We start from the raw sequence: 10803 nt of genomic DNA on the forward strand, positions 1-10803 counted from the left end.
CAAATAGGAAGGGTTCAGGGACATGAGCTAAATGCTGGCAAATGGGATTAGATTAATTTAGGATATGGACGAGTTGGACCGCAGGGTCTGTTTCTCGTGCTGTACATCTCTACAACTCTTTGATAGATAGATTTTTATTGAGCAAAGGGACCTGGACCAAAGGCAGGTATGTGGAGTCAGGATGCTGATGAGCAATGAGCTCATTGAATGGTAGCAGAGGCTCAAGGGGCTCAATGGCCTCCTCCTGGTCCTGTTTTGATTTGGTTAACAGTTCAGATTACATTAAAAAATGACACAACACCAGGTTATAGTCCAACAGGTTTGGTTGGAAGCACTAGCTTTCGGAGCTTTCAGATTACGTTAGTGTTTGGAATAATCTGACATTGCAACGAACCCCAGGGAGAGTGACAACAAAAGTACAACAAATGAAAGAAAACAATATTTTGAGGGGGAACACAATTATGAGACCTGGGTCTCACCCGGACAGGCTTCGCGGTTGCGCAGGAAATTGGTGAGGGAATGAACACGAGGACGGACCGGATGGTGGTGGGGGGGGGGGCGGAATCTGGATTCAGGGAGGTGGGCCTGTGCCCGAAACGTCGAATCTCCTGTTCCCTGGATGCTGCCTGACCTGCTGTGCTGTTCCAGCAATAAAGTTTCAACTTTGATCTCCAGCATCTGCAGACCTCACTTTCTCCATTCAGGGAGGTGGACCGACATCGTGCGGAGGGGCGGGGCGGAGTAGGAGGCGCTCTTATTGTAGTGGTCACTGCGGACCAATGGGCGCGCAGGAGGACGGTGATCGGCATACAGTGCACCAATGGACGCGCAGGAGGACGGTGATCGGCATACAGTGCGCCAATGGGCGCGCAGGAGTACGGTGATCGGCATACAGTGCGCCAATGGGGTATTGAACAAGGCCGGGGACAATCAAGCGTCACTTTTGATGGTGAAGGCACGTTTGGACACATTGTGAGGCGAACCGGCGGAGAAGAGACAAGGTGATCACCTCGGGCCAATGGGTGTGCGAGTCGGTATTGATGGACATAGCTTGCAGCAATAGAGACGCGAAGAAGCGTTGATAGACATAGCCAGGACCAACCAGAACTGTCGACATTGCGGGTGACGGCAGGTTTCGGAAACGGTATGGGGCGGACCGGATAGTGGAAGGCGGGGCCAGCACGTCTGGCCAATAGGCTTGCGCTGCGGACGGATTGACATGGGATACACCAATAAACGTGTGCAGAACCGATGATCGACATGGCCAGGCCCAATGGAAAGTTTTGCCTCCAGGGGTCACGACCGACTCCGGGGGGGAGGACGGACGGCCGAGTTGCGGGCGGGGAAATCCATGTTGGACCAATAGCCGTGCGCTGATGTCTTGATTGACATAGCCAGGGCCAATGGGAAGGGTGGTCTCTGGAAGGGGGGGTGACAGCAGGTTCGGAGGCCGGGGGCGGGGCTACAAGATGAGCATGTTCGGTTGAGGGCGCAGGGTAAGTGTTGATCTAAGTCCATGGTGTAGCCATGAAACCTTTCACCTTCATTAACCCCATTTCATTTCCCCCTTTTAGATGCCCCCTCAAGGCCAGGGGGTCTCTAAAAGCATTCAGTGACCTCCCCCCTTCCTGATTTTTTGTCCAACCCATTCCCAATTGGCACAGCCAATGGTCTCATGGAAAGGCAGTGCAGACTTGATGGGCTGAATGGCCTCTCTCTGCACCTACAAGTTGAGCAAATTGGGGTTTAACCCTGAAAAGGATGGGGTGGGCAGCTCAGGGGTTAGCTCCGTACCCTCACGGCGCCAGGGTCCGTAAGTCAGAGGGGCAGAAATTAGGCCATTCAGCCCATCGAGTCCGCTCCGCCATTTGATCATGGCTGATAAGTTTCTCAACCCCATTCCCCCACTTTCTCCCTGTAACCCTTGATCCCTTTGGCAATCAAGAACCTATCTCCCCCCTCTCTCTTAAATATACCCACTGAACTGACCCCCATAGCCTTCTGTGAGCAGTGAATTACATAAATCCCCCACTCTCTGGCTGATGAGGTTTCTCCTATCTCTGTTCTAAAAGGTGTTCCATTTACTCTAAGGCTGTGCCCTCGGGTCCTAGTCTCTCCTACCAATGGAAACAGCTACCAACATCCACTCTGTCCAGGCTGTTCAGTATTCTGTACGTTTCAATTCAATCCACCGTCATCATTCTAAACTTCCACGGAGTGCAGACCCAGAGTCCTCAAACGTTCCTCATACGTTAAACCTTTCGTTCCTGGGACCGTTCTCGTGACCCGGGTTCGATTTCACCCTCGGAGTGACTGTGTGGAGTTTGCACANCCCACCGCAGTCCAAAGATGTGCAGGTCCAGTTGGATTGCCCATGGGAAAGGCGGGGTTAAGGGGATAGGGTTGGGAGCTGGGTCTGTGTGGGATTCTCTTCGAAGGGTCGCTGCTGCCCCACTGGGCTGAATGGCCTCTCTCCACGCTGCAGGGATTCTATGAGGTGGGGTTACGATAGGACCTTCAGAAAGGGAGGCGATGGCCGAGTGGCGATTTGGCTGGACTGTGATTCTCGAACCGTAGAATCCCTACAGTGTGGGAGCAGGCCATTCTGCCCATCGGTTCCATACCAACTCTCCGAAGAGCATCACACCCAGACCCACTCCCCCAGCCTATCCCTGTAGACCTGTATTCCCCATGGCTAGCCCAGCTAGACTGCACATCCCTTGACATTAAAGGACAGTTTAGAATGGCCAATCCACCCTAACCTCCCCATCCCTGGGCACTACGGGACAATTTAGCATGGCCAATCCACCCTAACCTGCACATCTTTGGATTGTGGGGGGAAACCGGAGCACCAGAGGAATCCCACGCAGACACAGGGAGATGTTCTGGGGGACCCAGGCTCAAATCCAAGAATGACGTGTCTAACGATGACCGTGAATCCATTGTTGGAAAAACCCATCTGGTTCACTAATGTTGTTCTGGGAAGGAAATCTGCTGTCCTTACCCAGTCTGGGCCTACATGTGACTCTTAACTATCCTCTGGGTAATTAGGCACGGAGGCATAAACACTGACCCGGCCAGCAACGCCCTCATCCCCTCTGGCCGATGGACCGTGTCGTTAGTAAGGGACTCAGAACTTGCTCTCTATGCTAGTTCTCGCTTCACAGATGCTGCCAGACCTGCTGAGATTCTCCAGGTTCTCTCCCTGCCTGTTTCAGATCGCCAGCACCCGCAGTTCTTTTGGTGGAGAAAGGCTGGGATAGCACGAGAGAGGGTGCGGATGAGATTCACCAGGACGTTGTCTGGACCCCCCAGAGACTGAGAAATATAAAATACTGTGCATGCTGTGCATCTGAAACAAAGATTAGCTTCCCTCTGTCCCCAGGTAAGATACAGGGATGTTCGCCAATGGTTACACAGTGTTCAGCTCCATTCGCCACTCCTCAGACACTAAAGGAGTTTGTGTTCAAATGCAACGAGATCTGGACAAAATCCAGGCTTGGGCCTACAAGCCACAAGTAACATCGGCGCCACACAAATGCCGGGCTATGACCATCTCCAGTAGGAGACAATTTAACCACAACCTCCCTTGACGTTACACCCTACAGAGGGTGGAAATCCTGCAGCAAGTAACTCCCCTCCTGTCTCCCCCCAAAACCTGTCCCACCATCGACGAGGCACAAGTCAGGAGGGTGGGGGAATACTCCCCACATGCCCTGGATGGGGGGGGACAGTTCCAACAATGCTCGAGAAGCTCGACACCGTCTTGGGACAAAGCAGTTCCCCCGCTCAATTGGCACCACACCCACAAACACCCCCCCCCCTCCAAAGCTCAGTCGCAGCAGGGTGTACCGTCTACAAGACCCACTGCAGTGAGGCTCCTTAGACAACACCTTCCCAAACCCGTCACCACTACCCCCCTGGAGTGGGCAGGCAGCAGATACATGGGGAAAACCAGCCCCTCCGAGACCCTCCTCACACACCATCCCAAAATATCTCGGCCGTTCATTCGGGGTCAGAATCCTGGGACTACCCCCCTCTAACAGGGGCCCTGTGGGCCCAGGGGGAGTGCAGAGGTCGAAGAAGGCAGCTCATTACCAGCCCCAAACATCTCCCCACACGCCCTCGAGTCAAGACAGAAGAAGACTGCTGGAGAAGCTCAGCAGGTCTGGCAGCAGCCATGGAGAGAGAAAGCAGACACGGAGAAATCTCTTTTACCCCCCCCCACCCCTCTTTTTAGTGGGGTCAGTTAGCAGGGTGAAGGTAGGGTACAGAGGGGCTATTCGAGGTCAGGGAAGAAAAGGATTCACCCAGGAGCTGGTGGGTATCTGGAACTGACTGTGAGAGGTAGGAACGCTGCAGAGTTGGTTTTAATTTGAGGGAAGCGCGCAAGGGTACAGTGGAACGTGGGATGAGAAAAGAAGGCTGTTGAATGACCATTACAGACTTGATGGGCCAAATGGCCTCTTTCCGTGCTTTTTTTAAAAAAAATCTATGGCTCAATTTTCCGGAGAGTGGTTTTAATTTCCTCTGGTGGGGCTCTGGAATGGGAAACATGTACTTGGACGTTAGGTAAAAACAATGACTGCAGATGCTGGGAATCAGATTCTGGATTAGAGTGGGTGCTGGAAAAGCACAGCAGGTCAGGCAGCGTCCGAGGAGCAGGAAAATCGATGTTTCGGGCAAAAGCCCTTCATCAGAAATACAGGTAGAGTGCCTGAAGGGTGGAGAGATAAATGAGAGGAGGGTGGGGGGGTGATAGGTCAGAGAGGAGATTATAGTATCAACAGGTTTATAAGGAACAGTGCTCCGAAAGCTAGTGCTTCCAAATAGTGCTGAGGGAGCGGGTGCTGTCAGAGGGTCAGCGCTGAGGGAGTGGGTGCTGTCGGAGGGTCAGTGCTGAGGGAGTGGGCACTGTCAGAGGGTCAGCGCTGAGGGAACGGGCGCTATCAGAGGGTCAGTGCTGAGGGAGTGGGCGCTATCAGAGGGTCAGTGCTGAGGGATTGGGCGCTGTCAGAGGGTCAATGCTGAGGGAGCGGGCACTGTCAGAGGGTCAGTGCTGAGGGAGCAGACAGTGCTGGAAGGCCAGTGCAGTGTGCCTCTGTATGATGAATACACTGAAAAGAAGGCTGTATCTGTGTTTTGAGTTTGTGTCCTGACTGGTGGAGTTTGATCCCAGTGATTGACTGATTGACTTCAGGAAGCTGCTGTGTGGTCCGATGTATTGTTCCCCAAGGATTCTCGGGTCTGCTTTCCATGTGAAGAGACTGAGCTGCCAACTGCTGCCCATGGACACTGTGAGGACAGACAGTAACTCCTGTGAGGAACAGACCAATCCTATCGTCACCGCTGGCATTATCATCATCGGTGATGAGATCTTAAAGGTATAGGCACCTCCTGAACTGACTGCCTGGGTTTGGGAACTGCACCGCTCCCCAAACGTCACTCACTCTCTGTGTCTGTCTGTCTCTCTCTTCCAACAGCCCTCCCACCCTGTCTCTGCCTGTCTCTCTCTTCCAACAGCCCTCCCACCCTGTCTCTGCCTGTCTCTCTCTTCCAACAGCCCTCCCACCCTGTCTCTCTCTTCCAACAGCCCTCCCACCCTGTCTCTGCTGTCTCCTCTCTTCCAACAGCCCTCCCACCCTGTCTCTGCCTGTCTCTCTCTTCCAACAGCCCTCCCACCCTGTCTCTGCCTGTCTCTCTCTTCCAACAGCCCTCCCACCCTGTCTCTGCCTGTCTCTCTCTTCCAACAGCCCTCCCACCCTGTCTCTGCCTGTCTCTCTCTTCCAACAGCCCTCCCACCCTGTCTCTGCCTGTCTCTCTCTTCCAACAGCCCTCCCACCCTGTCTCTGCCTGTCTCTCTCTTCCAACAGCCCTCCCACCCTGTCTCTGCCTGTCTCTCTCTTCCAACAGCCCTCCCACCCTGTCTCTGCCTGTCTCTCTCTTCCAACAGCCCTCCCACCCTGTCTCTGCCTGTCTCTCTCTTCCAACAGCCCTCCCACCCTGTCTCTGCCTGTCTCTCTCTTCCAACAGCCCTCCCACCCTGTCTCTGCCTGTCTCTCTCTTCCAACAGCCCTCCCACCCTGTCTCTGCCTGTCTCTCTCTTCCAACAGCCCTCCCACCCTGTCTCTGCCTGTCTCTCTCTTCCAACAGCCCTCCCACCCTGTCTCTGCCTGTCTCTCTCTTCCAACAGCCCTCCCACCCTGTCTCTGCCTGTCTCTCTCTTCCAACAGCCCTCCCACCCTGTCTCTGCCTGTCTCTCTCTTCCAACAGCCCTCCCACCCTGTCTCTGCCTGTCTCTCTCTTCCAACAGCCCTCCCACCCTGTCTCTGCCTGTCTCTCTCTTCCAACAGCCCTCCCACCCTGTCTCTGCCTGTCTCTCTCTTCCAACAGCCCTCCCACCCTGTCTCTGCCTGTCTCTCTCTTCCAACAGCCCTCCCACCCTGTCTCTGCCTGTCTCTCTCTTCCAACAGCCCTCCCACCCTGTCTCTGCCTGTCTCTCTCTTCCAACAGCCCTCCCACCCTGTCTCTGCCTGTCTCTCTCTTCCAACAGCCCTCCCACCCTGTCTCTGCCTGTCTCTCTCTTCCAACAGCCCTCCCACCCTGTCTCTGCCTGTCTCTCTCTTCCAACAGCCCTCCCACCCTGTCTCTGCCTGTCTCTCTCTTCCAACAGCCCTCCCACCCTGTCTCTGCCTGTCTCTCTCTTCCAACAGCCCTCCCACCCTGTCTCTGCCTGTCTCTCTCTTCCAACAGCCCTCCCACCCTGTCTCTGCCTGTCTCTCTCTTCCAACAGCCCTCCCACCCTGTCTCTGCCTGTCTCTCTCTTCCAACAGCCCTCCCACCCTGTCTCTGCCTGTCTCTCTCTTCCAACAGCCCTCCCACCCTGTCTCTGCCTGTCTCTCTCTTCCAACAGCCCTCCCACCCTGTCTCTGCCTGTCTCTCTCTTCCAACAGCCCTCCCACCCTGTCTCTGCCTGTCTCTCTCTTCCAACAGCCCTCCCACCCTGTCTCTGCCTGTCTCTCTCTTCCAACAGCCCTCCCACCCTGTCTCTGCCTGTCTCTCTCTTCCAACAGCCCTCCCACCCTGTCTCTGCCTGTCGCGCTCTCCTCTCTCTCTCACACCCCACCATCTCTCTCTCCCTCTATTTCCTTCCCGATTTTCCACCCCTGCTCCCCATGTTTCTCTCTCTCTCACTCCCTCCAGTCTCTGATGTAATGCTTGTCTGGCAACCAGCAGGGAGCTAGGGAGGTCTTTCGGCCTCTCAGCAGCATGGCGACCAACGATAACTCCCATTCCACTCTGTCAGATGGCCAGTTAGCCTGCTGCATTCCCCCGGGTAACCATTCCCACATTCCTGTCACCCTCCAGAGGAAGCCGGCTTTCTCAGTCACTCCCCATTCCCAGGACAGGAGGAGTGAAGTACAGAGGGAGAGACCGGATAGGCTGGGATTATATTCCCTGGGAGTTTAGCAGAATGAGGGGGGAATCTCATAGAATTCTAACAGGGGATGGAGGTTCCAGATGACCACGGGGGAGAGTCCGGAACTGGAGTCACAGTCTAAAGGGGACGGGGTGGGACTGAGATGGGGAGGAATGTCTCCCTCCCCTGAGAATGGGGGGAGCCCCGTGGGATTCCCTGCCCCAGGAAGTGATCGGGGCTGAAATGTTTTGGAGAAGGAGCTGGATCCAGCTCTAAAGGGATCAGAGCACGGGGACAGGAATTGAGCTGAACGATCAGCTGCCGAATGGGCCAGCAGGCGAGAGGGGCCAAGAGGCCTCCCCCTGCTCCTATTTGAGATGTTTACATTTTTATTTTGTTTCGCGGGGGCTGGCATCAATATCCCAGATGGACAGGCTGGCTGGTGGGAGTCTGAATCCGCAGGAGGTCAAATGGGGAGAGGACGCTCTCAATATCTGAATGTTCCCCCTCCCCTCGCCCCCGGTCTCGAGTGCACACTCCCTTTGTCTTTATATTCATTCCCCCACCCTTTTCCACCCCCCACCACCAACACAACTCACCGACAACGTCCACTCCACTCCCTCTGAACCGGCCTCGCTCAATTCCGGGGTGGAGGGCGCTACGGCAATGCAGGACGGTCGTTGTTGATTTAGGCGTCAAGTCTATTGTTCGTTCTCCAACCCCGACCCCGTCCCATCCTGCACAAAAACCATACAACAACATCCTCCGCCTCGAAAGAGCGATTCCTCAGGGACTGGACATTACACCAATGCAGGACAGTTGTTGTTGTTCTTTTGTGTGAGACTCAGTGTTTATTTTTTTTATTTCTCCCTCTCCCATCCCCCCCCGAACCCTTACAGAATAACATCCACTCTGCTTCCCTCCCCAACCCAGTCTCGATCGATTCCTCTGAGACAGAAGGAGGGCGCTACACCAATGCAGGGCGGTTGTTGTTGACCTTCGTGTGGAAACCTGTTGGGTTTTTTTTGTCGAGTTCTCTACCCCTGACCCCTTAGAAAGCAACGTCTCCACTGACCTTAATGGATCCTGAACAGAAGGCGCTAGGGCAATGCAGAGCATTCATTGTTGACATTCATGTGGAAACCTGGAGGTTTTTAACATTTTTATTGTGCTCTCGACCTCCGAACCCTGACAAAACAACATCCCCACTGGCCTCAGTGGATCCTGGATGGAGGGCGCTAGGGCAATGCAGGGTGTACATTGTTGACATTCATGTGGAAACCTGGTGTTTTTTTCTCGTGTTCTCTACCCCGGCCTGACCACTTGCAAAGCAACATCCCCACCGGCCCTCAGTGGATCCTGGACAGAGGGTGCTAGGGCAATGCAGGGTGTTCATTGTTGACATTAATGTGGAAACGTGGTGTTTTTTATTTTTGTTTGTGTTGTCCACCCCCTCCCTCCCCTGAGACAGTAACATCCCCACTGTCCTGGGAGGGCGCTAGGGCAATGCAGGACGTTCATTATTGACACTAATGTGGAAATGTGGTGATTTTTATTTTTGTTGTGTTCTCTATCCCAGACAAAGCAGCATCCCCACTGTCCTGGGAGGGCGCTAGGGCAATGCAGGACGTTCATTGTTGACACTAATGTGGAAACCTGGTGTTTTTTTATTTTTGTTTGTGTTGTCCCCTCCCTCCCCCCCTTAGACAGTAACATCCCCAGTGTCCTGGGAGGGCGCTAGGCCAATGCAGGACGTTCATTGTTGACACTAATGTGGAAACGTGGTGTTTTTTTATTTTTGTTGTGTTCTCTACCCCAGACAAAGCAGCATCCCCAGTGTCCTGGGAGGGCGCTAGGGCAATGCAGGACGTTCATTGTTGACACTAATGTGGAAACGTGGTGTTTTTTTATTTTTGTTTGTGTTGTCCACCCCCTCCCTCCCCTGAGACAGTAACATCCCCAGTGTCCTGGGAGGGCGCTAGGCCAATGCAGGGTGTTAATTGTTGACATTAATGTGGAAACGTGGTGTTTTTTTATTTTTGTTTGTGTTGTCCCCTCCCTCCCCTCAGACAGCAACATCCCCAGTGTCCTGGGAGGGCGCTAGGGCAATGCAGGGTGTGACTTGTCGACAGTAATGTGGCGGTGGTTGTTGTTGTTAATTTCCCTGTTTCTCTCCCCCCCTCAGGGCCAGACCCAGGACACCAACTCGTTCTTCATGTGCCGGACCCTGCGCTCGCTGGGGGTGCGGGTGGCCAAGGTGTCGGTGGTCGGGGACGAGGTGGGCGCCATCGCGCAGGAGGTGTCCGCCTTCTCGGCCCGCTACCGCCACGTGCTGACCGCGGGCGCAGTGTCCTGGGAGGGCGCTAGGGCAATGCAGGACGTTCATTGTTGACATTAATGTGGAAACGTGGTGTTTTTTATTTTTGTTTGTATTGTCCACCCCCTCCCTCCCTCCCTCCCCTGAGACAGCAACATCCCCACTGTCCTGGGAGGGCGCTAGGGCAATGCAGGGTGTGACTTGTTGACAGTAATGTGGCGGTGGTTGTTGTTGTTAATTTCCCTGTTTCTCTGCCCCCTCAGGGCCAGACCCAGGACACCAACTCGTTCTTCATGTGCCGGACCCTGCGCTCGCTGGGGGTGCGGGTGGCCAAGGTGTCGGTGGTCGGGGACGAGGTGGGCGCCATCGCGCAGGAGGTGTCCGCCTTCTCGGCCCGCTACCGCCACGTGCTGACCGCGGGCGGGGTGGGCCCGACCCACGACGACCGGACCTGCGAGGGGGTGGCGCGGGCCTTCGGCGAGGGGCTGCGCGCGCACCCGGAGCTGGCGGCGCTGGCGGGCGGCTGGGCCGGCGCCGGGAAGCTGGCGCGGGTGCCGGCCTCGGCCCGGCTCCACTACGGCCCGGGCGGCGGGGGGCGGCTCCCCTACCCGGTGGTCAGCGTCCGCAACGTCTACCTCTTCCCCGGCGTCCCCGCGCTGCTGCGGCGGGCGCTGCAGGCGCTGGCCCACCTCTTCCGCAACGCGGCGGTGCGCTACTCCACCGCCGAGGTGTTGGTCGACGCCGACGAGGCGGACATCGCGCCGGCGCTCGAGCGGGCCCAACGGCTGTTCGCGGGCCCGGGCTGCCCCGCCCCCCGCGTCAGCGTCGGCTCCTACCCCGATTGGACCAGCAACTACTTCCGGGTCAAGGTCACGCTCGACGCCGAGAGCGAGGAGGCGGTGCGCGAGGCCAAGGCCGTGCTGCTCCAGACGCTGCCCCCGGGCTCGGTGGTCGCCCCGGAGACGGAGCCGCAGGCGGTGTCGGCGCGAGAGGTCTACGCGCTTGCGCGGTCAGGTACGTCACCGGCCCGGCGGTTTGAATACTCCCTGTAGACCGGGCTCTGTTT

At 55.9% G+C, this 10803-nt stretch overlaps 1 protein-coding gene across 1 annotated transcript; it reads left to right on the forward strand.

The window, feature by feature from the left end:
• Nucleotides 1-411: 411 nt before the first annotated feature.
• On the forward strand, nt 412-10789 carry flad1 (flavin adenine dinucleotide synthetase 1). The gene is made up of 5 exons (XM_043684071.1): nt 412-579; nt 709-1001; nt 5201-5384; nt 9606-9769; nt 9949-10789. The coding sequence occupies exons 2-5, from the start codon at nt 862-864 to the stop codon at nt 10787-10789; spliced, it is 1329 nt and encodes a 442-aa protein (XP_043540006.1). The 5' UTR covers nt 412-579; nt 709-861.
• The last annotated feature ends 14 nt before the right edge of the window (nt 10790-10803 follow it).

This window comes from Chiloscyllium plagiosum, chromosome 51 (genome assembly GCF_004010195.1).
Source record: "Chiloscyllium plagiosum isolate BGI_BamShark_2017 chromosome 51, ASM401019v2, whole genome shotgun sequence".
Lineage (NCBI taxonomy): Eukaryota > Metazoa > Chordata > Chondrichthyes > Orectolobiformes > Hemiscylliidae > Chiloscyllium > Chiloscyllium plagiosum.

Bases quoted from the DNA above. Each gene is read 5' to 3' on its own strand.
- flad1 (XM_043684071.1), top strand. From the start codon at position 862: ATGGGCGCGCAGGAGTACGGTGATCGGCATACAGTGCGCCAATGGGGT. The intron at 1,002-5,200 runs GTGATCACCTCG...GATTGACTTCAG, and splicing joins ACCGGCGGAGAAGAGACAAG to GAAGCTGCTGTGTGGTCCGA. The intron at 5,385-9,605 runs GTATAGGCACCT...TCCCCCCCTCAG, and splicing joins TCGGTGATGAGATCTTAAAG to GGCCAGACCCAGGACACCAA.